This window comes from Tarenaya hassleriana, unplaced genomic scaffold, assembly GCF_000463585.1.
Source record: "Tarenaya hassleriana unplaced genomic scaffold, ASM46358v1 Cleome69, whole genome shotgun sequence".
NCBI classification, from domain to species: domain Eukaryota; kingdom Viridiplantae; phylum Streptophyta; class Magnoliopsida; order Brassicales; family Cleomaceae; genus Tarenaya; species Tarenaya hassleriana.
In genome coordinates this window covers 415,115-442,994 of record NW_010969446.1, presented here as the reverse complement: position 1 = coordinate 442,994, position 27,880 = coordinate 415,115, and the positions used below count along the sequence as shown (strand labels likewise).

Below are 27,880 nucleotides of genomic sequence, written 5' to 3'. Positions count from 1 at the left end.
GTCGCTACTTTGCGACTAATCTCCGACCAATCCTCCCGTCCCTTTTTGCGACCAGTGTGCGATGGATGATCCGTCACATATTACGATGGAAAAATCACTCAAATGACCCACTTGGGTCGCACCTATTTCAGCGTACACCACCAACAAAAACAAATTTTTTTTTTCAATTTTAACCCACTTTTCAGTTGAAAAAGTCCGAAATACCCTTTTCTTTTTATTTTTTGCGACCTTATTACGACTAACATATAACTGATATACAACTAAAATAAGACAGATGTTTTTTTGCCACCTTTTTTAGAATCAATTGTAACTTTTTTGCCACCTTTTTTAGAATTAACTACGAAGTCGTAATAACGAAGTTGTTTTCGAACGGATAAATATCGTATATTCATTAAGGGTAATTTCGTCTTTTCAAAAAAAATTAATGTGTTATGTTTTTTGTGGTGTACACGTGAAATAGCTGCGACCCAAGTGGGTCATTTGAGTAAAAATCCCTATTACGATGGCGTTACGACGGATATTCCGTCGGTAATAGCAACGACTATACGAAGGAACGTTCGTCGCGTTTACCATGGAAAAACGACGGAGTTTCCGTCGATCATATCGACTACATTGCGACGGATAGACCGTCGCATTCACCGGCGGATTATTCTGTCGCGATAAATGACTGGTGTACGACGAGATTTCTCTGTCGCAATTATGCGACGGATGTCCGACCAGAATATGTTTGCGATAGCCATTTACGGATGGAAAGTGTTCCGTCGGTTTCCGTCGCAAACCGAGTATACCGACGAAAATTCTTTTTTATGGCGACAGAATTTTCCGTCGGAAATATGAGTGTTTTTTTTGTAGTGGTTGCATTGTTAGTGGATGTTTGGACAAAACTCTCTACCCGAAGCACGTTATCTGAAACTACGGTGAGTTTCCATATAAATACAGGATATCGCTTCTTGGCATTTGATGCTATTTGTTTATTTTGATTCACCTCTCCCACGGTGAATTTTCTAGCATTTTCCACTTCTTCTTCTTTTTTAACTTGTTTTGTTTTTTGTTTTTTTTCTTGGTTCTTCTTCTTCTTTATCATAGTCTTCTATCAAAATTATCTCCATTTCTTTGTTTTTTTCTGCATTTTCGTCTGATTTACAATCGGCGGATGAAGTCTTTCTTTGATTTTTTATTCGATGGTAAACTTATTTTTGTTTGATTTATGATAATCAGAAAGTTGAGAATTAATAATAGAAAGAATTGTTGGGAAAGACGAAATAAAGATTAAGAGAAGAGAGAGAAACTTTTGAATTTTGTTTTAAAAATAATTAAATTAATAGAAAAGTGTAGAACATGGAAAAAGTAATTGTCTTTCCTTCTTCTTGTACCACGTGTCCTTTTTAATAAGATCATTCATGTTTTTTGCTCGTTTTAATTTTTTTTTTGAAATTTTAGAGTTTTAGAGGGTATATCATAAAGTCTTTGCAGTAAAGGGAGGGTAGTTTTGCTATTTTGTCAGCTGACACAGACCCGAATCATTATTTATACTTACCTTTATCTTTAATCACCTCATTATTTCAATAAGAAGAGTGATTTTTTAATGCATATAAATCAAGGTTTTTCATGCACAACTATAAAAAATAAAAAAAATATCACTGAAACAGTTTGTGGATTGAGATTTTAATAGACTATTAATAATATAAATTTTCTGAAAAATTAATAATTGAAAAAAGATTTGAATACATAACGATAAGTATATAACAGTATTAGACATAAAAATTTCACTTGTTGTATATAAATTTTTAAAATTAATTATTGTTGTAGAATTATATATAAATCGAATTGTAATAAATTTTAAATTAATATAAAAACTAAAAAGATTTAATTTTTATAAAAAAAAAAAACTAAAAATATAAATCGGAAACGTTAACATCTAACCGAATTCAGTCCATCTCTCTTAGAGCCACGATGTCGTAGTCACAACATAATCTATATAAACAGGTCCTTTGTGCGAGCTTCCATGTATGCTTCTCCGACCGACCCTTCTGGATTTGGCTGGAAAAGTCTTTGCTTTTCCTTCTCCTTCTCCTTCAAGATCGCGAATTCTTTCCCGGGTCTCATTCTTTTCTCACCTGGGAAAATCCCAATTCTCTTCTTCTTCTGGCGATCCAACCAGTCCCACACGCATGACGATCGGGACGTCGACGCCTGTTGTTGTGGAAGATCACCTCCTGGTGAGGGGTCGGTCGGTGTTGACCGGAGTTCCGGCGAATGTCACCATTTATCCGGCGAGTTCTGGCTCTGCTTTTCTTGGCGCGACGGCGAAGGAGCCGAGCTCGCGCCATGTTTTCACTCTCGGAATTCTCGAGTGAGCTTCTTTTTTCCTCAGTACTTCCTCTGTTTTATGCTATGTTTGGGTTGATTGTTTAATGTTTGTCAAAATGCGTGAACGAAAGAATTTTGATGCGCTGTGTATTTCGCCTTCTGGGTTTAGCCTGATAGAATGGTATTTGAGAATATTGTAGAAATCATTACTGAATGTTGATATTATAGAAAAGGAACAATGTTTCTACATACAAAATTAGAGCTTAAAACTGGTGAAATAGAATGATCATATGATAGTGGAAGATTATAGTGATATGGAGAGGATGGGAGAGTTTACCATTAACCAAAAAAAATGTTTACAGATACAGAGAAAATATCCTAATATATATATATACTGAGTTTTGCTTTGAGGGTTCCCGGTGAAAGCAGTTGTGATTTCTGTGATTGGTAGATGACGAATTTACACAATGGTGGTTTGTTGGTCAAAATCTTGGGAACTTTTGAATATACAGTTATTTTTCATGTTGATTATGCAGTGGGGGATACCGGTCCTTGGCCCTCTTCAGGTTCAAGATTTGGTGGATGATACCTCGTTGGGTAAGATGCGGTGGCGAAATCCCAATGGAGACTCAGATGCTTCTTTTAGAAGCGAGGGATGATTCTATTCCCGATAACGGGGTTTCATCCGGTTCGAGTAATGATGACACATTCTATGTTCTGTTGCTACCGGTCCTAGAGGGGACTTTCAGGGCATCTTTGCAAGGAACTCCAAGAAATGAGCTTCAGTTTTGCATTGAGAGTGGTTAGATTCCGGTTTCTGTGGTTCTCTTACGATGGAGGCTTTTTGTTGAACTGATGTAACTCCTATGTCTCAGAGAATTTCGATGGTTGAATTCTTCAGGAGATGCTAATATTCAGACATCTGTGTCCCTTGAAGCCGTGTTTGTCCACTCGGGAGATAATCCATTTCAGCTCATCAAGGATTCTGTCAAGTATGTAGCATATCTTAGTGATTGGATTGGCATCTATGGACGGGATCAAGAATCAATTTTGCCATTTTATTCATCGACTGATCAATGTGGTCATTGCTTTGCCCTGGCAGGATATTGGAGAAGCATAAGGGAACCTTTAGTCACGTTGATAACAAGAAGGTAACACAGTAAATCCCTTTCTCATTACATGCTTGAGGTTAAAATCTTGTATGGATTGCCTTATTTGACACATGCTCTGGTGACAAAGCTTCCATCGCATTTGGACTGGTTTGGTTGGTGCACATGGGATGCTTTCTATAAAGAGGTCAATCCCAAAGGAATTAGGGAAGGCCTCGAAAGGTATAACAGATATGCTTGTGATAAAGACTCGGTTTTTAAACTTGTTTTGTTCCCCTTTATCTGTTCTTCTTCCGTAGTTTTGCTCAAGGAGGTTGTTCCCCAAAATTCTTAATCATTGACGACGGATGGCAAGATACAGTGAATGACTTCCAAAAGGAAGGTGAACCTTTAATTCCCGGAACAGAGTAAGCCTCTAAAGTTTAGTACTCTTTGTTGCTCTGACATATTATAACTTCTCCTTTATACTCTCTTTTGCCTTGTAGATTTGCTTCGAGGCTTGTAGATATCAAAGAAAACAGTAACTTTAAGAGTCCCAGTTCCACTGACAGTAGGGCTGATCTCGGCGAGCTTGTGCACAGCATTAAAGACAAATATGGAGTGAAGTAAGCTTTTACAATACGAGCTTTCTTAACCGAGTTTGAACGTTTTATGGCATGTCATATGTTGTAAAACTTTGGATGATGTAGGTTTGTTTACATGTGGCATGCTCTGGCCGGATACTGGGGAGGGGTCCATCCATCATCCGAGAATATGAAAAAATATGATCCGAAACTCGCTTACCCAATTCAGTCTCCTGGTAATGTAGGAAACCTTAGAGACATTGCAATGGACAGCTTGGAGAAATATGGAGTAGGGATTGTTGACCCGAACAAAGTATACGACTTCTACAATGATCTTCATAGCTATTTGGCAAGCATCGGAGTGGATGGAGTTAAAGTAGATGTTCAGAATGTTTTGGAAACCTTGGGTACCGGTTATGGGGGACGGGTTTCGTTGACAAGGAAATATCAAGAAGCACTCGAGCAATCTGTGGGGAGGAACTTCAATGCAAATAACCTTATTTGCTGCATGAGTCACAATTCAGACTCCATTTTTAGGTTTTTTCTTTGTCCCTCTAAATGCAATCAAATACTGTTACTATATGTTTTTGGAATAACCCGAAACTAGAAGCCCTTATTCACTGAGTTATGTGCTGTTAGTTCAAAGAAGAGTGCAGTGGCAAGAGCATCAGAAGATTTCATGCCAAGAGAGCCAAAACTGCAGACTTTACACATAGCTTCAGTTTCTTTCAACAGTCTTCTCCTCGGGGAAATCGTTGTCTCTGATTGGGACATGTTCCATGTGAGACCCGCGATTTATCGTTTCAATCCAACTTCGTTCTCATGGATTGCTGTTTACCCAAGAAAATCTTTAATGGTTAAACAAAATGTTTACTTCCATTGTCAGAGTAAGCATGAAACTGCCAAGTTCCATGGCGCCGCAAGGGCTGTGGGCGGTTGCGCTGTTTACGTGAGGTAAGCTTTCCTTTTTTGCTTTTATGATCATCAGGGTATATAATAAATCTGGTCTTAACAGTGACAATGTCATAACAGTGACAAGCCGGGAAATCAAGATTTTGAAATCCTGAAAAAGCTTGTCTTACCTGATGGTTCAATCTTAAGAGCCAGGCATTCTGGTCGTCCAACACGGGATTGCCTTTTCACCGACCCTGTAATGGATGGAAGAAGGTATATATGTATACCCCGAAACAGTTTACGGCTGAGAAAGAAAGCCAGAAACTTTTTTACATGTCAAAGAGTCACCTTATCGCGGGATGTCTTTTTTTGTTTGTTTGTTACTTTGTAGTTTCCTCAAGATATGGAACTTGAACAATGCCACTGGAATCCTCGGAGTTTTTAACTGCCAAGGAGCGGGGTCATGGCCGCTGAAGCAAACAGATGAAAATGCCACCGGGCCTTGTGAGAGTGTACTGCTTTCCGGATATGTAAGACCTGATGACATAGAGTTTCTTGAAGAAATCGCCGGAGAAAACTGGAACGGGAATTCGATCATATACACGTTCTTTTCAGGTCAGACTCTGCCCCTTTTTTCTTGGTTACATGTGCAGTTTTTGGTTCAGAACATGGAACCATTGTTCATGAATTCGGTTCATTCCCTCAGGATCCTTATCGATCTTGCCTAGGGATGGAAACCTCAAGGTCTCATTGACTACCCTTGGCTGCGAGATTTTCACCGTTTCACCCATCAGAGTATGCTATTCTTCATCAGTTTCGAGAACTCGTTCCTTCTTTCGACTTTCTGTATCATTTTTCGCAGTAGAAGGTGAGTTTAAGCTGCTGTCACGGCAGGTTTTTGGCCCGGATTTCCACTTCGCCCTGATAGGATTGCTCGACATGTACAACTCGGGCGGTGCAGTGGATGGATTAGACGCCTCGATGGAAAGTTCAGGGAGCAAAGTGAGAGTGAAAGCACGCGGGTGCGGCCGCTTTGGAGTCTACTCCAACAAAAGGCCGAAACTTTGCATGTTGGAAAGGAAGGAAATCGAGTTTTCATATGATTCAGACAGCGGGTTAGTTAAGCTGGAACTCGAACAAGACTGCGGTCTCAAAACGATCGAGTTCGTGTACTAAACTGGAACGAGTTTGATTCAGATTGGAGGAAAGGGGTTGTGATTGTGTTCTTGAATCGTTCAGGAGTGCGAATTCCTTCTTCTGAACGATTCATTGCAGCAACTTCCATTGATTTTGGATTTTGGAAGCAGTGAACAATAAAGGAGGGATTATGAGACAGACAAAAAGGGAAGTGATTTTCCGAGTGTGTATTGTAATTCGGTGTAATTCACTTGCCATTGCAATTTCTCCAAGCAGAGTGACAGTTCCTGTCAAATTAACTTTCCATTGAATTAAATCCTATCAAAAAATAAATATTTAAATCGGAATCTAGTATAAAAACAGTCAAGTAAATTGAGAATAATATCTCGTAATCCAAATCCGAAACCATTTGAATAAAAAAAATGAAATCTGTTGTAGATTTTGCATTTAGAATTTATATTAAAAATCTAAACATTTCGCATCTAGGCATAATTCGTTTATAAATTTTAATTTTGCTTAATTTAAATTAAATTGTAATAAATAATATATCAAATGTTAGGTATAACCGGTATAATATTCATAAACTTATAGTTTCATTGTTTAAAAATAAATTATGGTTTTTATTTCGATCTCTTAAATTATTTTATGAAAAACATCTAAAAATCATAATTTTTCAAGAATATTCAATTAAAATTATAAATCTAAATAAATTGTTTTATTTTACAAATACATTAAATATTATATTTATTTTCACAGCAAAATAATACGAGATGATCAGACTTATTGTGCCAACTATTGACCTATCTATTTAAAATTGTAATTAAAAATATTTTTTAAAATAGAAAATTATATATTTTTATACATTTTAAAAGATATTTATTTAGATAATAAAGATTGTAATTTACTAATTTAATATATTTTAAAATTAAAATTTTAAATATATTTTTAAACATGTTTTTTTTCCCTTCCAAAGCCCATGGCCTCAACCAAAGATATTTCCTCTCCTTTGTAATATCAAATAGTTCTCTCTCGCCCTCTCTGCTTCCTTATCCCTTTTCCCACTCCTAAAACCCTCCCTTCCTCTTCATTTCTATCGCTACAACAATGTCTTCTTCAATACTAACCTCGAGCTTCAAGCCCCTTCCAATAGCTGATTCTTCTTCCTCCTCTACCCTTCTCTCCCTCCCTTCCATCTTCGCCAGACCCAGATACTCGAATTTCTCAATCCCCGCCAGACCCGTCAAACTTCACCTCCCTCTCTCCCACCCTTCGCTCTCTCTTAGCCACAAAACCCACCCTAAAAGCATCTCTCGTCTCGTTTCCTTCGTCGCTCAGACTTCGGATTGGGCTCAGCAAGACGAGGAAGAAGGAGAGGACGGGAACATCATCGGCGCCTCCGTTGCCGTGGAGGAGAACGAGGCCGAGGCGAAGTTCTGGGATGGGGAAGGGGATGCGAGTGGGGCTGAAGAAGACGGCGGCGGTGTAACGGAGGAGGAAGAAGAAGGCGGCGGAGAGACAGAGGAGGAGTTCCCGGAGCCGCCGGAGGAGGCGAAGCTGTTCGTTGGGAACTTGCCGTATGACGTCGACAGCCAGGGCTTGGCTATGCTCTTCGAGCAAGCTGGTACTGTGGAGATTGCTGAGGTGATTGCCTTGAAATAAGAATATCTCAGTTTGTTGTTTCAGTGTGGTTGTATAATTGGCTCATGTGCTTATTGATAGGTTATAAGAACCAGTTTTGGTGAATGGATGAGAAAAATGGAAGCTTTAGCTTCTGGTTCTCATGGGCACGTTAAATTCTTGAGGACTTTTTTTGTGTTCCATTGACCAGAATTGTGTGCTTTGAGTTCATGTCTTTCAAATCAGATGTTTTATGGGAAGAAAACAAAAGGGTGTAATATTGTTCGATTGTTTTAGATCATATTTTATGTTTCTGAATTCTTTTTATCAGCTCAAAAGTTACTGATGTATGTTGTGTATACATTTGGTGATTCTTGCTTTGAATCTTGGGTTGCAGGTTATATACAATAGAGACACGGACCAGAGCCGCGGGTTTGGTTTTGTAACCATGAGTACCGTGGAAGAGGCCGAGAAAGCTGTGGAGAAGTTCCATCGTTATGTAAGTGATCCTTCATTCCTGTTATTGCTCAAGTGCGGTTGGTTTGTCCCATAAGCTAAAGTTATATAGTTTAGATCTCATTCACATGAAGATGCCCTCTTTCCAACTTTAAATGGGCATTCTCTTATGATCGTGTTACTTATTATTTCATATGGTTTTCTCTCTTGAGTTGCATTCTTTTTATGGCCAACCAAAAGGGTTCACCTCTCTGGTACAAGAAAGAGTTTGTTGGTGTTCGGGCCACCGATCTCTCTCATTTTCTTGTAGAATTTATGCAAACACTCTTGTTTTGGATGTAGACTCTGTTCTTCTGCTGTAAACAGCTTAACTGCTTATTCAATCTTCAAGAAATAGTGAGAAAGTCTTTGACTTTTAGCGATTGATCATTCGTATAGTACACCGACTAGTTCCATTCTCATGACTATGCATCGGAGTCATGTAGGCCGAAATTGGGGGAATAGTGACCTATGATTTTGTCTGTGAGAAAAACATGTTTGATGGGTACTGTGTTTTACATTTCTGTACAAGTACAGGAATTGAATGGTCGGCTTCTGACAGTAAACAAGGCAGCTCCGAGAGGATCACGTCCTGAGCGTGCACCTCAGGTGTATGAACCTGCATTCAGGGTCTATGTCGGGAATCTCCCCTGGGACGTGGACAATGCCCGTCTAGAACAAGTTTTCAGTGAGCACGGTAAAGTTGTGGAAGCTCGCGTGGTTTATGACCGTGAGACAGGACGCTCCCGTGGTTTCGGGTTTGTTACAATGTCCAACGAGACCGAACTCAACGACGCCATCGCTGCCCTTGACGGACAGGTAATGATGTCTTTACCCAATATTCTAGCACCCTTCTGTCTTTGTTTCTGGCCGTCATGTCGTGATGGTTTCTTCGCAGAATATGGACGGGAGAGCGATCAGAGTGAACGTGGCGGAGGAACGAAGCAGGCGTGGGTTTTGATGAAAAGCTTTAAAGATCAATGTGTGTCTGAATCTCTTTTTATTTTCCCTTAGATGAGATTTACAGTCTTTTGACAATTTTTTTATTTTGGTCTGAAAACTGAAAATCCGACTGCACGTCATTCTCTTGCTCCCAAAATGTTGAGGCTTTTCAAGTGATTTGTACACCTTGATGTATCTGTGTTCTCTTGTTTATGCTTTCTCCAAGCCCACTGGAGATATATTCTAGTATATGCATGGTTCGGTTTTTATATTGGTTGTCTGAATTTTGGAGATTTGGCGAGTCTGCGCAATATTTGGGCATCCACAAATATCAAATTTTAATTGTATAAATTTTAAAAAAAATAGTATTATTGTAAATATGTTAAATTGTGAGTGAATATTTTATAGGGTAAAATCTCTAGAAAAACTCGAATTTACTAAAATATATATAAATAAATCTTCAATTTGCAAAATTGTCATTCAATATTTAGACTTACAATTTGTATAAAATTTCGAATATGCAAATTGTTGATCTAATGAACCGATTTGATCAAATTTTCAGGCGATCGAAAATCCACGTTTGCTCGGAATACTGATGTTAGCGCATCCAAGTCAGCAATTTTAAATAAATATTTGACACAACAATAATTTTTTGTTGGAAATTAAAATCGATTTGAGATAAAATAAACCCGGTTTTCCCTTTTAATAAACCGAATCGAAAAACTCTAAGAATCGAAAAGAGAAAATCAAAACCCTAATTTCATCCCTTTTATTTTCCCTTTTGCAAAACCTAATTAGAACTCTAGAATGAAAATCAAAAGAACACTCTAATTAGAAACCCAGAACCAGAAACATGAATAAGCAGAGACTTATCAAATCATTGTTCTGAGTATATATACATGTGTGTCTGCGTATGAGACATTTAAGAATTTTATGGTGGGAACGTGTTAAAAGAGAAGCGTCTTGTTATTTCTCTCGTCGATGCATCTCCAGGAACCGAGCGAGTTCTTCGTCTCTATCTTGTCTCACCATTTTTGAAACATCAAACCGAAGATTCTGTGTCGGATGAGTGAACTTGCACCGCACCATGGCAAAATCTCCAAAAAAAAAAGAGAGAAAACGGAAAGAAAATCGCTGTAGCAAGCAAACTGAAAGACCAATCAGATCTCGTTAAGGTCAAATCAGACGGTTCTTCTGCGGCTCGTGCAGTAACCAAGGAATCCCAGAATTCACGAGAAACAGTCGACGAACAACGAATATGGAGAGAGAGACACATAGAGAACAAATGCTTCTGGATATTTGTTCTGGGTATTTGATAAAATATGAAGTTTTGAAAGATTGAGAAACAGTGGGAAAGATGTTCTTCACGATGTGGGTTTTTTTATAAATTTTATATTGTTTGATTTCGGATTTTAAACCAACAAACCCCATAATCAATTTTATTGTTTGACAGTCTTATGGTCTATACTTAGAAGAATGATTTCCCTCTTTCGACTTTTGGTTCTTGGATTCGGTTTAATAAATGAAAATTCGGTTTTAGAGTTTTCAAACCAATTCAAATGTCGTATCAAAAAAGGCTAATGTGGCGAAAATTTATTTAAAATGGCTGACTGGATGAACTGACATCAGAATTTTCGAACAAACGTGGATTTTCGATCGCCTCAGAATTTGGTCAAATCGGTCAACGATTTATTAAAGCAATAATTTACATGTTCGAATTTTTATTAAGTTATAAGTTGCAAGTCTGACTATTGAATGACAGTTTAACAAATTTGATGTTTATTTATATATATTTTAGCAAGTTCGAGGTTTTTAGGAATTTTATCCTATTTTATAATTTTCGAATAGGAATGTATTACATGTCACACGATATCCGATTTTGGATATTATAATCCATAGGTGGGAGAACACTAAGATTTTTAAAAACGTTTAAGTAATATTTTCACGCCAATTAACATCAAAATTACATCTATTAATTTGCAGTGTAAATTGTAATATTATTTATTTTGAAAACAGAAATTTTTTGGCGTTTGTAATTATTTTATTTTAATGTTTTAAAAATGTGATGAAATGCCATTATTATATATATATATATATATATATATATTAGTTATCATATATCGAGAGAAAATCATATGAATACTCTGTCCTCAACTTGAAACTCGAATTTGAGACAAGATATACACTTTACTTTTCTATTTCATCGGTTGAACTAAACAAATTTGATATATTTTTGTTATATATCCCGCAACTTTATAATTGTATTTTTCAAAGAAACATCTTCGATTGATTACCACAAATACAACTTTTAAACAATCTATGCAAGGGTCTAATCCAAACATCCAAAGACGAACAAAAATACATCTCATTAATAGGCTCTCGATTTAACTTTGATCGTTATGGGTTGGTACCAAAATCGAGCAAGAAAGAGACGGGTCTAATTCAAAAGCAGGTACAATAACAATGAAAATAACCTTTTTTTTTAAGGAAAATCACCAAAAAAACCTTGTACTCTTTCCAGGTCAACGAAAAAATCATGTACTTTTTTGCTTATCAATTAAACCCTGTACTTAGTGTGATCAACCGATAAAACCCCGAACTTTTTAAAAATTCACCGAAAACGTCACCGTCTGCCAACTCAAACAAAAATGATGATGTGGCAATGATATGATTTTCAAATCATGCACACATCATCATAATTATGTCACATCATCATTTCAAACAAAATTTAAATTAAATAAATAAATTAAATTAATATATATATAAATTCACATATATATATATATATATACATATTAAAAATAAAATTATTCGTAATTAATAAAACATATATACACATAACTATAACATATATGTATATTATAGCTAATACATACATATTAAAATAAAAGTAATTATAATTAATTTTATACATATTAAAATAAAATTATAACTAACATATATACATATAATATACATTAAAAATAATATGTATATGTATATATATATTAGTTATATATACAACATATATATATACAACTAATATACATATTAAAATAAAAATAATTATAACTAATATATACATATAATATATCTATTAAAAATAATATATATATATGTATATATTAGTTATATATACAACATATACATATACAACTAATATGCATATTAAAATAAAATAATTATAACTAATATGTATATAATATATATTAAAAAATAATATGTATATATATTAGTTATAATATAATTTATAATATAAATATATGTTATAGTTATGTGTATATGTGTTTTATTAATTAAAAATAATTTTATTTTTAATATGTATATATATATATATGTGAATTTATATATATATATATTAATTTAAATAAATTATTTAATTTAATTTTTTTTAAATAATGATGTATCATAATTATAATGATGTTTGAATTGGTAGATGTTTCTGTAAATTTTTAAAAAATTCGAGATTAATTATACTAAATACAAAATTTAATTGGTATGAAAAAAATTATATGGGTGAGTAGCAGTGGGCGGGCGGGCCTCAACTACACAAAACCCACCACTTAATCCACAGTGTCTCCGTCCTAATTTGGAACCTGGAGATGCCGGTTATCCGATTCGCTCCGTGATTTTGTTTTAGGCACAACGAAAAGCTGGAAAAGAAAACAAGTCCACAAAACCCTAACCCCCCACGCAAACCACTCTCTTCGTCACCTGCTTCAGCTAATCGGGATCGCTCCTGAATGTGCAATCACCGTATGGCTCTTGAATATCAGGCCAAGCAGTCCGAACAGCAACCGCGGGCTGACGATGGCAGCCATAAGCTGAGGAGACACCCCAACGTAGAGCTTGAGCCGGACAACTATGACGATCTGCATTTGGAGTTCAGTCCGATGTTGTTCAGTTCTCTCGAGCGCTACTTGCCGGATTCATTTCTCGGTTGCTCTCGCCTTCAGAAAGCTTGTTTCATGAGGGATCTTCTTCTCAGATACTCCTCCGACTCCGACCGAATCCGAGTATCTCTCCTCTTCCTTTCCTTTCTTATGCTCCCTTAATTGATTTTATCTGACCTGTTTTTCTTCTTCTCCGGATTCAGCTTCAGAGACATAGAGAATACAGGCAGAACATCCTTGCTTCTTACCAGGTACCGCGTCCCATCACATCTCAGTTGCCCTTTAACGATTCAACTATTGTTGAACTCCGTTGGCTTCCTCATTCATTGTAGCGCTATATATATATATATATATATATGTATATATATTAGTTATATATACAACATATACATATACAACTAATATGCATATTAAAATAAAATAATTATAACTAATATGTATATAATATATATTAAAAAATAATATGTATATATATTAGTTATAATATAATTTATAATATAAATATATGTTATAGTTATGTGTATATGTGTTTTATTAATTAAAAATAATTTTATTTTTAATATGTATATATATATATATGTGAATTTATATATATATATATTAATTTAAATAAATTATTTAATTTAATTTTTTTTTAAAATGATGATGTGGCATAATTATGATGATGTGTGCATGACTTGGAAGCCATGTCATTGCCATATCATCATTTTTGTTTGAGTTGGAAGGCGTAGGGGGGTTTTCAGTGAATTTTTAAAAAGTTCGGGGTTTTATCGGTTGATCACACCAAGTACAGAGTTTAATTGGTAAAAAAAATGTACAGGATTTTTTTGTTGACTTGGAAAGAGTATAGGTTTTTTTTGGATGATATTCATTTTTTTTATTGAGATTATATGAACAAATGTATAAATAATAAATGTTGGAATAAGTTTTTTAATTTTAGATTAAATTTATAAATAATAAAATTGAATACAAAAGCCCCTATAGCTCAGTGGTAGAGCGTCAGTCTTGTAAACTGAAGGTCCGTAGTTCGATCCTGCGTGGGGGCAGTCTTTATGCTCTCTTTTTTTTTTTCCGTTTCCACTTTCCAGAACGATGGACTCCCAATTTCATCTTTTCTGCGCATACATACTCTTTGTATCCAACAAAATTTAAATTCTTATAATATATTATATATATAAACCAACAAATATTGGACCGTCAAAACCTAATAACTAAACAAGCAAAGGCTGAAAACCCAATGGGCCCAAATTATTCAAACTACTCTGAAACCCAATCTCTTCGGCTTCGTTGTGTAAAACCCTCGTCTTTGATTTCCCTGGAGCTTCTTCAGCTTTCTCCTTCAACCTCCGAAGAAAAAATGTCCAATCTGATGCAGAAATTCCTCAAGAACCCTTCGACTCTAAGGTTAATCTCATCCTTAGGCAACCCAAATATCCCAAAGCCCTATCTCTCTTTGGTTCCTCGATCGACCGGGAACCCCATTGGACAGAACCCAGATCCTTTTGCCGATCCGGCGATCTTCCGGAACGCAAAATCCGACGAGACCCTGAATTTCTTCCCCAGTTTTCCGTTTTGCTTCTCTCTGGATCCGATTTCATTACCCGGGTCGGGTGTTATTGACTCCGAGGAGACGGAGACGGAGACGGAGTCGGAGGATTCGGGTACTGTTTATGCTGATAGCGTGAAGAAGAAGAGGAAGAAGAAGATGAACAAGCATAAGTACAAGAAGCTCAGGAAGCGTCTTCGGAGAAAGACCTAAGGGGGTTTCTGGCAAAATTGGTGAGAGGAGAAAAGAATCTAAGATGCCTTTTTTTTGGGTGGAAATCGCAAAAATTAATAGTTTCTTGGTTACACTGATCCCCTCTAAGTTGGCAATGCCATGGACATAGCTTGTGTTACAGATTCTTCTTAGTTTCAGTGGTTGTTAGTTCAATGAAGGGAGATTGCCATTCCTCTTAGAAAGTTGGAAACTTTGTGCAAGAACTGTTTCGTGTTTGGAGATTTCATGTTCTAATAATGTGATTTTAGGGTTCTGCATTGTGGGTTAGGGACATTGTGAAATTCCTTCATCCAACAAACTTGGCTTCATGTCAGATCTAGACAGAACACAGAAGTGCCACTCTCTTGTTTTGATTTGCATTGATACTTTGATAATGTTGGGCTTTGATGGGGATAGAGGACTTGACTGTCTTCATGTAATGCCATTGGCATGCTCATGAAGAAGGATTGACAACCATAGATTTATACAATACATGGTATCATGGATTGACTCATACTGGTTTTGATTTGTTGCTTGGTTGGACTGTATAGAGAATCTTTGGCTTGAACAGGAAGATCTCATGTAATTCAGACATCTTGGAACCTGAATCATGAGATTGATTCAAGACTTTTGCATGAATGATGGAAGATTGATTCTATCATCCCCACTTCACCTCTTTTGCTTCCAACACTTTATTTGGAATGAACTCTTTGGGGGTTTAGCCACTTTTTTTCCCCATAAGCTCTCTGGTCTCACAATCCTCACATCTCTGCGTTGTATTCTTTTTTCACTTGTTTCAATGTTCACTTTCCATGTGATAGAAAAAGGATCACTTTCACGCCAGAGTAAGGAGATGAATACCCAAAATGCAATTTCTTGTTTTTGTTTACGCGTTGAGTTATTAAATGCAAGTATAATTTGATAAAACTGATGAGATCACGCACATTAAAATGCTCTATTTATTATTTATTTTTTTTATTTGGACTATTTAATTATTTGTTTTGTGTTTTATACCGAAACTCAAACATCTAAAATAGAAATGTCTCTTCCGAATAATTTATCCCTTATCTTAAATTATTCCTCATATCATCTTCTAAATTTTTGGTGAATAATTAGATGGATTAATTTATCATTGGCTATCACGATTTCTAATTGATTAACCTGAATTCCTATGCAGATTTAATTTTATGATTCATTCGTACAAAGAGTTGGTTTGATAAGTATGTTTAAAATCAATCAATAAGACCGAATGAATGAAACATATGAGATCAATATGTAAATGAAAATGTACCCAAACATAGGTTATATCCCTAACCTACAGTACGAAACTAATTGCGATCCGTAGAACAAAAAAAAAGTTTACAACCGATTCAGAAAACATATCGAGAAACAGAGATGTAAATGCTTATTCGGGTGTCAATCGATGAAGCAATTCTTGTCTCTAAGCCTCCAAATGCGTGGACTTTGTGTGTGACGAAAATGGACAGAAAATGAAAATTCGGGCCCTCCAACGTACCGTCGGATGAGACAAACCCTTTCATTCTGCGTGTCTTCGATCTCAAAATGACGTATTTCAAATCACGCATCGGTCGATGCCAGTCACATCGACCAAGGCATCGAGCGATGCATGGGAATCTCGAGCGATGTAAGGGTCGAGGGAGAAGACGAATACCACGTAATTGTCATGCAAATGCAGTGACGAATATCACGTAAGATCTTGGGTACGTGAACTGTGAGGTAAGCCTGAAATTATAGATAAATAAATAAACTACATAAAAACACATTGTGCATTATCCATAAAAATAAAACGAGAATAAAAAAAATGAACAATCTGTTTCAAAATCTAAAATCTATTACCAAAAAAAAAATGATCAAGTCCTAACACAACAAAAAGACATAATCAATCACCACCTTGTAAAATTTTTAGACCGAATGATATATAGCGGTAAGGATTCCTGAAGCTGTAAAAAGAAATTGCCAAGTGAGATGAGAAGGCAGACTTAACAATCATCATTGATAATGTTAGTGCAATTATTTGCACATGTGTTTTTTGGTTGTTAATTAGAACTTACGCAAATCTGAGGTACAACTGACGAGTTTCAGATAAACTCAAAGACTAAGAGATTGAGATGGACTCAATGTCAACCACTTGGAGAGATTTTAGGAAAAGCAATCTGAAGAGATAGAGCCACGAAGTTAAGCCACGAAGTTTGGATTTGACTTGAAGAGATGAAGTTAGAATCAAAGCTAAAAAGATTTGAGGAGATTTGAGATAGAGACAAGATCTTGGAGATAAAGTCAAAGACGTGAAAAGATAGAGATAAAGATGAGATCTTGAAGATAGAGATGAAATCGAAGAAGATCAAGGAGAAGTCTATCAAATCAATTCGTGGAGATCTAAGGCGAACTGAAGGAGCCTATATAAACGAGACACAAGCTGCATATCAGTTCTCACGGAGAGCAAAGCAAATTTTACTAAAGAGAGTTTCTGTTAGTGAGTGAGCACTCGCTTTTGAGTGAGTGTGTGTATAAGAAAAATACCGATTGGGCAAATCTCTTTTCTCTGGTGAGTGTTTGGACGTGGATCTGAAGGGGAGACCTAATGGAAAAATCTATGTTCCTTTGGTGAGCGTTTACATTTGGTGAGGTTTTTTTATCGGTAGAATTCATTGTGAGAATGGGTGTTGAGTAGCTCTAACAAAAAGTGAGTTGTACTTGACTTTTTCTCAAGTGAATAGAACTGGTTAGTTTTTCCCTTTATTCTTTGAGGGTCCGGTTTTTTCAATTGGTATCAGAGCTAGTCACCGATCGTAGGAACTTGTCCTCTCATATCGGTGCAAGTGTGGAAGACACAAGATGGACTCGATCAAAGGGTTTCATGCTCTTGAGATGTACACAATTCTTGATTCGAAGAATTATAGCTTTTGGAAAGTAAAGACAATGAATCTCATCAAAGGGATTGATGAAGATGCTTGGAGTTCGGTGGAAGAAGGATGGAGTGCTCCAACTCACGTGGTTGATGGGAAGGAAATTCTGAAGCCTAGATCTAAATGGACAACCAAAGAGAAGAGAGCATCGGCATTGAATTTTAAGGCGATAAACATCATCTTCAACACCGTTGATAAGGACGAATTCAAGCAGATCCAAGGGTGTAAGTCAGCAAAAGAAGCTTGGGATGCACTTGAACTAATTCATGAAGGTACCTCAAGTGTTAAGCGCACAAGGAGAGATTTGATCAAGCATCAATTCAACATGCTTCAGATGGGTGAAAACGAAAGTGTCAAGGAATTTTGCGGGAGGCTGAATGCATTAGCAAACGAGGCTGAGGTTCTTGGAAAGACCTACCGAGACAAACAATTGGTGGCCAAACTTCTTGTAAGTTTACCTAAAAAGTTTATGTCTCATAAATCTGCATTCACCATGGTAAATAATGTAGACACTGTTAGTTTCAAAGAAACAGTTTGTGCATTTGCTGCTCTTGAATTAGAATTAGAGCTGTATGAGAAGCCAAAGAGAGCAACAATGTCGAACAAAAATATGGCTTTCCATGTCCCAGAGATATCTGACACTCAAGGTCAAGTATCACTGGACGAGGACATGACGATGATTGTCAAAAAGCTCAACAGATTTTTCAAGAAAAAGCCAGTGACTGCTGGAAAATCTGAGCTGAGAAACACTGGAAAGTGTCTCGAATGCAGGGGAGTTGGTCATTGGAAAGATGAGTGTCCTAACATTGCTAAGAGAGAAGCAATGTTGAGGAATCTAAAAGATCTTCAATGTTATGAGTGCAAAGGGTATGGTCATATGAAGAACGAGTGTGCTGGTGGGAAGTCAAAAGGAAAATCTTCACTCACTCACGAAGAGTTGGAAACTGAATATGATGAAGATGAAGAAGAAGAACACTCAAATTTTGTTGCACTCTTTGGTGACACAAAAGAACATGAGGAACAAGAAGAGAAGGGTAGTGAAGAAGATCTATACAAAGAGATGACAAAGCTTTACGATATCAACATGAAGCTGATCAAGGAACGGAAACAGAGTGAATCAACAATCACTGACCTGAAGAAACAGTTCATCAAAGAACAAAAGGAGAAGGAGTCAACGACCACTTATCTAAAGAAGTAGTTGAAAGAAAAAGGAGAAACGATCACGTTACTACAAAGTTAGCTCGATGAGACTATGAAGAAAGTAAGGATGCTCGGAAGTGGTACAGAAAAGCTTGAGCATCTTCTGACGATTGGACAAACTGACTCTGGACATGCTGGTCTCGGATATACTGGAGGGAGTGCTAACAAAGTAGGAAACTTTGTATTAGGAGGAAAGCTTGGAGATGAAGTTATTTCACGAGTAAGGAAAACTCCGAAAATCATGATTGATCTTCATCCCAAACAACAGTACCGTGAGCAAAGAGTTGCTTTCATTGTGGCAAAAGAGGGCATATCAGAGTGAACTGCTACTGGAGGAGAAATCAGGTAGCACTCGCACCAAGATGGAGACAAGTCTGGAGGAAGAAAGATAACAGATGCAATGTTGCTTGCATTTCAGAGCTGAAGTCAAGAGAAAGTCAGTGGTATTTCGACAGTGGATGGTCGAAACACATGACTGGTAACATGAACCGACTTTCAACTTTTGAAGAAAGTATCAAAGGAGGGAATGTGACATTTGGAGATGGAAGAAAAGGAAAGATCTTGGGAAAAGGAAACATGAATGCATCTAGGTTGCCTACCCTCACTGATGTGAATGTGGTTGAAGGACTCAAGACGAATCTCATTAGCATAAGTCAACTTTGTGACTCTGGACTTCAGGTACACTTTACTAAAGATGTATGTTTAGTCACTAACTCGTTGAATGAGTGTGTGTTGACAGGAAAGCGAACACCAAGTAACTGTTATACTTGGGTAAATCTTCAAGATGACCAATCAAGGATAGAGCTATTGCATCAAAGTGCAGAGAAAGCATACGAGATATCTGATATGCTTCGAGAACCAGTTAGTGATCACTCATATTTTTACCAGGTACATCTCACTCCATCTCAGACTTCTGAAGTGCAAGACGAGAATACGAAAGATGATCCTAAGCCCCATGTTCGTCGAAACCACTCAATTGATGATGTGATTGGAAGTGTGAATGACCCACGACAGGTAAGGGACAAACCTCGATTGAATTATCAAGATATAGCTAGGTTTGTTTGCTTCATTTCGCAGGATGGATCTACTAAGATGAACGAGATGATAAATGATGAGTACTACCTCAAGACAATGAATTTGAAACTTGAGCAATGTGTAAGTAATGATGTTTGGTATGAAGATGAAAGAGTCATTCGCAACAAAGTCAGGTTAGTAGCTCAAGGGTACACTCAAGTGGAAGGTATGAATTCGACACCACTTTCTCAAAAAGAAAATTAGAGCGGTATGTTGATTGAGTATGCACCCATTGAACGCCAATTAGTTGATATCTTTACGAAACCACTTGACATGAATGGGTTTGTGTGTTTTTTTTAAAAAAATATATATTTTGATTAGGAGAAATCTAATTTTATCTCTAATGGTGTCTATTTGAAAGTGATTTGGTTCAATGATTGTGAAGGAGAGTCAGCGATACTTGACAGGTATGCCAAGTACACTTCGTAAAAAATGACATGGGCATCCCTTGATACTCCTCTGTTGGCTTAGTACTCCTGAATGATAATAAAAAAAAGGAAAAGAAGGAATAGAAAAAGAGAAGAAAAAAAAGAGGGATTAAAAAAAAGGGAGAAAAAAGAAAAAGGAAAAAAAAAGAAAAGAAAAGACAAAATAAAAGTGATCAGAGTTACTTCAAATTCAGAGACAAACTCGGTTAAGTAAAGTTGTGAAACTTACTTCGGAATCAACATCAAATATGTCTGAATCCTTATGCGACTGATGCAAAATTGTGATGAAATTTTATGTGTGTGTGCATGATCTGAAATAACAAAAAAGGGGGAGATTGTTAGTGCAATTATTTGCACATGTGTTTTTTGGTTGTTAAGTGGTTATTGCAAGTTCAACAAACTTGAGAGATTTCAGGAGACGAATCTGGCGAGATAGAACTCACGCAAATCTGAGGTACAACTGACGAGTTTCAGATAAAGACAAAGACTAAGAGATTGAGATGGACTCAATGTCGAAGAGATAGAGCCACGAAGTTAAGCCACGAAGTTTGGATTTGACTTGAAGAGATGAAGTTAGAATCAAAGCTAAGAAGATTTGAGGAGATTTGAGATAGAGACAAGATCTTGGAGATAAAGCCAAAGACGTGAAAATATAGAGATAAAGATGAGATCTTGAAGATAGAGATGAAATCGAAGAGGATCAAGGAGAAGTCTATCAAATCAATTCGTGGAGATCTAAGACGAACTGGAGGAGCCTATATAAACGAGACACAAGCTGCATATCAGTTCTCACGGAGAGCAAAACAAATTTTACTAAAGAGAGTTTCTGTTAGTGAGTGAGCACTCACTTTTGAGTGAGTGTGTGTATGAGAAAAAGACCAATTGGGCAAATCTCTTTTCTCTGGTGAGTGTTTGGGCGTGGAACTGAGGGGGAGACCTAATGGAAAAATCTCTGTTCCTTTGGTGAACGTTTACGTTTGGTGAGGTTTTTTGATCGGTAGAATTCATTGTGAGAATGGGTGTTGAGTAGCTCTAATAAAAAGTGAGTTGTACTTGACTTTTTCTCAAGTGAATAGAACTGGTTAGTTTTTCCCTTTATTCTTTGAGGGTCCGATTTTTTCAGATAACATAACAACTAAACTTTTTAACAATTCATGAGCACATAACAATAATAACCAAACAATGACTCTTGGAACAAATAATAATATTTATGCGAAAGAGAAACTTTTAACAATTGGATTCGGACTTCAAAGGAGACGTTGAGATTTGGTGGACAGAGTGAATCCGTAGTAAATTTGTCACCGTCCGACAATAGACTCCGTAAAGAGATCCGTCACGTCGGCTATCACCGGTTCCATCTTGCTCGTGACTTCCGGTCCGTCCATTCCAGACCCTTCCATCTTGGTTTTTTCGTCGTTTTCTTGTGCATTTTGTCTTTCCCTGCGTGTGTGACCCTGTAGGCTCATTCGATATAGCAGTATAACCCGAAATCTCTATTCCGGATATACAAGTCATAGGCGGTCTCTAGCAAGACACTATGACTACCTACCTCGAATAGAGTTTGTTCGTGATCTTACGAACGCCAGTGATGATTCCGGTTGATGATCCTTTTGTATCGCGGTATCATATGTCGAACATAAGGCATGGACAAGCCACCTTATCTGATTTGACTGCTTTCTCGTTCACTGAGTTCGACTGTCTTAAATAGATGACATTCGTCTATAGTGCGGCCACACATTTCTACAGTCTCGCTCACACGAGGGGCCCAGCGATCTCTCTCTCTTTTACGAGAGGTACAAATCTCATCTTGACTATCTACTGTGACACCCGTAACCCGTGTACAGTATATGGGCTGTGCCACATGGACAAATAGTAATAAAATAATAATGCGGAAGCAAAAATACGAAATCCACGAACTCATGTCGGAACTCCTCCCACGTGAAGCGGTGTCCCGGCGGGGCCTCCTGCTCCACCTTGGCTCACCAATGTCGGGCCTGACCCGTCAGATGGTGGCTCGCTATCATGGCTCGGAACTAGTACGGGCACTGCAGATAATCCAAGTCCCGAGTGAGCTGAATGAGCCACTCCTCAGCAGCTTCCGGCCTCACCGATCCCTCGAATCGAGGAGTACGTCCCACGTGAAGCGGTGTCCCGGCGGGGCCTCCTGCTCCACCTTGGCTCACCAATGTCGGGCCTGACCCGTCAGATGGTGGCTCGCTATCATGGCTCGGAACTAGTACGGGCACTGCAGATAATCCAAGTCCCGAGTGAGCTGAATGAGCCACTCCTCAGCAGCTTCCGGCCTCACCGATCCCTCGAATCGAGGAGTACGCATCGCCCGCACCCCCCGCTGCAGCAGGTATCGGCAGCTGGTGCAAGTCCTCCTCCCTCGGCTCCGGGTCTCGCGCCGGGGGTGGTGGTGGTGCGTGGGCAGCCAGGTGCTGCCACACGGTCTCCTGGAGCTGCCGAAACTCGGCCCTCCGGCCCCCATCTCCCGGGTTAGGTGGTGGAGCCTGATCGGTGATGTCGTCAGCCCTCGCTACAAGCCTAGCACGTCGTGGCGCCATTTGACTGCACCACATTAAGATAGTTTAGCAACTGATGACCGATACTGCATCATCAATGTACGGACCTCGGACAAGAGGATTTTCTTCGGACATAGTTTGAAAACATTTTTCGTAGAAAACTGTTGGGTAATGAGCATGATGAAGGGATTCCTGGGATCTCTAAAGGGAATCCTATTCCTAAGAGATCGATTCTAGGGTTTGTGCAGCGGAAGTAAAACAAAAATTTATAGAACCCTAGAACCATGCTACTATTGAATCATAGAAACGTTAGAACACTTACCTCAATCGATCCGGGGCCTGTATCAAACGAAGAACACGTATGATCACAAAAGGCAGGAAGAATACCTCGCCCTCTACACGTATCCACACCACGGGATGGATTCCAACGATTGGAACTTGTCTGCTAGGACTCGAATCTCTATTCGATATGTGCACGAGGAATTTCGAGACTTAGAACTCGTTTTTGGATCTCAAAACTCTCTAGTTTCTGCCAAAAGTCGTCTCTTCAAGTCTATGTTTCGATTAGGGTTTTAATATCCTTCTTATAAGGTGATTTAACCCTAATTCCGTCTAATTTTCGAAAAGCCCGAAACCTGGAACGGACGGTCCAGAAATACACGTGGACCGTCCGTTCCAGCAAGCCAGAACGGACGGTCTGCTCACGTGGACCGTCTGTTCCAGGCAAGCCAGAACGGACAGTCTGTCATCAACACGGCCCGTCCGTTCCAACACTTAGAACGGACGGTCTGCGACTCTTCGCGGACCGTCGGGTCTGGACCTGGCGGACCGTCCGTTCCGGACTTCTGGTCCGTCCGTTCCAGACCCTTCTGTCTTGGTTTTTCGGTCGTTTTCTTGTGCGTTTCGTCCTTCCCTGCGTGCGTGACCCTGTAGGCTCATTCGATATAGCAGTATAACCCGAAATCTCTATTCCGGATATACAAGTCATAGTCGGTCTCTAGCAAGACACTATGACTACCTATCTCGAATAGATTTTGTTCGTGATCTTATGACTACCTATCTCGAATAGAGTTTGTTCGTGATCATACGAACGCCGGTGATGATTCCGGTTGATGATCCTTTTGTATCGTGATATCATATGTCGAACATAAGGCATGGATAAATCACCTTATCTGATTCGACTGCTTTCTCGTTCACTGAGTTCGACTGTCTGAAATAGACGGCGTTCGTCTATAGTGTGGCCACACATTTCTACATTCTCGCTCACACGAGGGGCCCAGCGATATCTCTCTCTTTTACGAGAGGTACAAATCCCGTCTTGACTATCTACAATCCAGTACATGATTCGTTTCGTGCCTGATACACGCCTTTATAATCCTCCTGTTACGCAGGACGTTTGACGCATTCAAAGCACAAAACTCCTCATGTTGGATTCCGTAGATATCTCAGGTCTTAGGATCCAATCATGGAACCGCCATATGAGATTCAAGTCATGACGCTAGTCCATGTGACAATCTCATGCGGGTCAATCCAATATTCCATTCTCCAACGAATACCTATGACTGTGATCGTATCCAATACTTATGATCATCTTCATAATCATCAATCACACATCATACTAGTCTTATTATGTCATCATTCCCATAATGACACAAGACTAGGGAGTTTAGTATCATTCATAATGATATATGGATTTCATAACAGATCTAGCATGCAAGAACATGTAATGAATCAAATGCTCTCATAAAACCGTAGAAAGTATCAATACATCAAATGTATCTGAATAAAGCTCATAAACAGTACATCATAGTGCACTAAACCAACACACGATTCCTTCCCAAGGAAAGAACGTGGCTCTGATACCAAAAGTTGTGACACCCGTAACCCGTGTACATATACGGGCTGTGCCACATGGACAAATAGTAATAAAATAATAATGCGGAAGCAAAAATACGAAATCCAAAACATTTTTCAACTAATAGAGTAAGCAGCGGAAAATATCACCGGCGATCAATATCGCAAAATAACACCTGTCCGAATAATTATAATTTGACTGTACAAAATGTGGAAAGTACAAGTCGCGTAACCCAAAATGTAAATCTCGTACATGATGCTGCCTCTCTCAGGTCATCGTCTGCCGGATGCGCTAGGCGTAATCCTCGTGATCTGAAAAATATAAACCACGAGGACTAAGCACAACTGCTTAGTGAGTAGCCCGGGTTGAATCCGGTAAACCCGTTCTTCGCGTTTCTTGGTCCGTTCGGTCGGACCCTCGGTCCGTCTCTGGACCGGTCGGTCCACACCCTAGACCGGTCGGTCTAGGCAAATTTTTCAACATTTCTCCGTCTTTTTCTCGTCTCTTCGTACGTGGTGTTTTCTCATTCCTTTTTCCCGTTATTGTATATTTCTGTTTTGATGATAACGCGATGTTTCAATTTAATTATTTATTCTCGAAAATAATTAAATATTCGAACCGGGTTTCGGGGTATTACATCTACAATCCAGCACATGATTCGTTTCGTACCTAATACACGCCTTTATAGTCCTCCTGTTACGCATGACGTTTGACGTATTCAAAGCACGCAACTCCTCATGTTGGATTCCGTAGATATCTCACGTCTTAGGATCCAATCATGGAACCGCCATATGAGATTCAAGTCATGACGTAGTCCATGTGACAATCTCATGCGAGGCATTCCAGTATTCCGTTCTCCAACGAATACCTATAATTGTGATCGTATCCAATACCTATGATCATCTATATGATCATCAATCACACATCATACTAGTCTTGGTATATCATTATTCCCACATGTTGGGTTTCCTGGGATCTCTAGAGCGAATCCTATTCCTAAGAGATCGATTCTAGGGTTTGCGCAGCGGATGTAAAACAAAAAATTTAATAAACCCTAGAACCATGCTTCTAATGAATCGTAGAAACGTTAGAACGCTTACCTCAATCGATCCGGGGCCTGTATCAATCGAAGAACACGTCTGATCACGAAAGGCAGGAAATTACCTCGCCCTCTACACGTATCCACACGTCGGGATGGATTCCAACACCTTGGAACTTGTCTGCTAGGACTAGAGATCTCGATCTCTCTTGTGTGCAAGGTTTTTGGAGGCTTAGGGTTTTATTTTTCTTCTCCTTTTTTTCTTTTTTTTTCTTCTCCTTTTTCCTTCACTTAAAACCCTAGAAGACATTCTCCTTATATAGACTTTCCAAAAATCCTTATTTGACAAGGAATAGATTACTAGGAATCCTAATCTAATTAGGTTTCCTAAACCTATTAGAATTCTAATCTCATTAGGTTTCCTAGATGTAATAGAAATCTAATCTCATTAGGATTCCTATACATAATAGGATTCCTAATCCCATTAGGATTCCTATTCCAATTAGGAATCTCAATCCAATTAGGATTCCTAATCGGGATAATTTCGCACACGTACTTGTCCATCCCTATTGTGTGTGACCCTGTAGGCTCATCCGGAATAGCAGTAAAACGCAGAATCTCCATTCCGGTAATACAAGTCATAGGCGGTCTCTAGCAAGACACTATGACTACCTATCTCGAATAGAGTTTGTTTGTGATCATACGAAAGCCAGTGATGATTCCGACTGATGATCCTTTTGTATCGCGATATCATATGTCGAACATAAGGCATGGACAAGCCACCTTATCTGATTCGACTGCTTTCTCGTTCACTGAGTTCGACTGTCTGAAATAGACGACGTTCGTCTATAGTGCGGCCACACATTTCTACAGTCTTGCTCACACGAGGGGCCCAGCGATATCTCTCTCTTTTACGAGAGGTACAAATCCCGTATTGACTATCTACAATCCAGTACATGATTCGTTTCGTACCTGATACACGCCTTTATAGTCCTCCTGTTACGCAGGACGTTTGACGTAATCAAAGCACGCAACTCCTCATGTTGGATTCTGTAGATATCTCAGGTCTTAGGATCCAATCATAGAATCGTCGTATGAGATTCAAGTCATGACGCTAGTCCATGTGACAATCTCATGCGGGTCAGTCCAGTATTCCGTTCTGCAACGAATACCTATGATTGTGATCGTATCCAATACCTATGATCATCTATGAATGATACTAAACTCCCTAGTCTTATGTCATTATGGGAATAACAACATAATAAGACTAGTATGATGTGTGATTGATGATCACATAGATGATCATAGGTATTGGATACGATCACAATCATAGGTATTCGTTGCAGAACGGAATACTGGACTGACCCGCATGAGATTGTCACATGGACTAGCGTCATGACTTGAATCTCATACGACGATTCCATGATTGGATCCTAAGACCTGAGATATCTACAGAATCCAACATGAGGAGTTGCGTGCTTTGATCACGTCAAACGTCCTGCGTAACAGGAGGACTATAAAGGCATGTATCAGGTACGAAACGAATCATGTACTGAATTGTAGATAGTCAAGACGGGATTTGTACCTCTCGTAAAAGAGAGAGATATCGCTGGGCCCCTCGTGTGAGCAAGACTGTAGAAATGTGTGGCCGCACTATAGACGAACGTCGTCTATTTCAGACAGTCAAACTCAGTTAACGAGAAAGCAGTCGAATCAGATAAGGTGGCTTGTCCATGCCTTATGTTCGACATATGATATCGCGATACAAAAGGATCATCAGCCGGAATCATCACTAGTGTTCGTAAGATCACGAACCAACTCTATTCGAGATAGGTAGTCATAGTGTCTTGCTAGAGACCGCCTATGACTTGTATACCCGAAATAGGGATTTCAGGTTATACTGCTATGTCGAATGAGCCTACAGGGTCACACACGCAGGGAAGGACAAAAAACACGAGAGAAAACGACGGAAAACCGAGGCGGAAGGGTCCAGACCGGACGGACCGAAAGGTTCGGAACGGACGGTCCAGACCCTACGGTCCAGACGTGTGGTCCGTCCGTTCTGGAGACTGGAACGGACGTTCCACATTAGCACGCAGACCGTCCGTTCTACGTGGTGGAACGGACGGTCCAC

General features: G+C 38.6%; 4 protein-coding genes and 1 non-coding gene across 6 annotated transcripts; all 5 read left to right on the top strand.

Annotated features, from left to right (window-relative positions):
* The first annotated feature begins 1,979 nt into the window (after positions 1–1,979).
* On the top strand, positions 1,980–6,308 carry LOC104800387 (probable galactinol--sucrose galactosyltransferase 2). 2 transcript variants are annotated; one of them, XM_010523183.1, is made up of 14 exons: positions 1,980–2,353; positions 2,847–3,112; positions 3,212–3,302; positions 3,413–3,461; positions 3,550–3,641; positions 3,719–3,826; positions 3,905–4,024; positions 4,109–4,519; positions 4,622–4,763; positions 4,869–4,936; positions 5,015–5,149; positions 5,268–5,491; positions 5,583–5,671; positions 5,771–6,308. In XM_010523183.1, exons 1-14 carry the CDS (start codon positions 2,010–2,012, stop codon positions 6,050–6,052), a joined length of 2,421 nt encoding a protein of 806 aa, XP_010521485.1. In that variant the 5' UTR covers positions 1,980–2,009; the 3' UTR covers positions 6,053–6,308. The 2 variants fall into 2 exon arrangements, with proteins under 2 accessions (XP_010521485.1, XP_019056471.1); XM_019200926.1 differs by lacking the exons at positions 1,980–2,353; positions 3,550–3,641 and having other exon boundaries at positions 2,988–3,112.
* Positions 6,309–7,042: 734 nt separating this feature from the next.
* On the top strand, positions 7,043–9,336 carry LOC104800386 (RNA-binding protein CP31B, chloroplastic-like). The gene is made up of 4 exons (XM_010523182.2): positions 7,043–7,654; positions 8,028–8,129; positions 8,663–8,944; positions 9,024–9,336. The coding sequence occupies exons 1-4, from the start codon at positions 7,118–7,120 to the stop codon at positions 9,084–9,086; spliced, it is 984 nt and encodes a 327-aa protein (XP_010521484.1). The 5' UTR covers positions 7,043–7,117; the 3' UTR covers positions 9,087–9,336.
* Positions 9,337–12,618: 3,282 nt separating this feature from the next.
* On the top strand, positions 12,619–13,271 carry LOC104800391 (uncharacterized PKHD-type hydroxylase At1g22950-like). The gene is made up of 2 exons (XM_010523187.2): positions 12,619–13,062; positions 13,143–13,271. Exons 1-2 carry the CDS (start codon positions 12,790–12,792, stop codon positions 13,269–13,271), a joined length of 402 nt encoding a protein of 133 aa, XP_010521489.1. The 5' UTR covers positions 12,619–12,789.
* Positions 13,272–13,913: 642 nt separating this feature from the next.
* TRNAT-UGU lies at positions 13,914–13,985 on the top strand. The gene has a single exon. It is a non-coding gene; the product is annotated as a tRNA-Thr (tRNA).
* A 311-nt stretch (positions 13,986–14,296) lies between these two features.
* On the top strand, positions 14,297–14,698 carry LOC104800390. Its single transcript, XM_010523185.1, has one exon. It carries the CDS (start codon positions 14,297–14,299, stop codon positions 14,696–14,698), a length of 402 nt encoding a protein of 133 aa, XP_010521487.1.
* Positions 14,699–27,880: the final 13,182 nt, after the last annotated feature.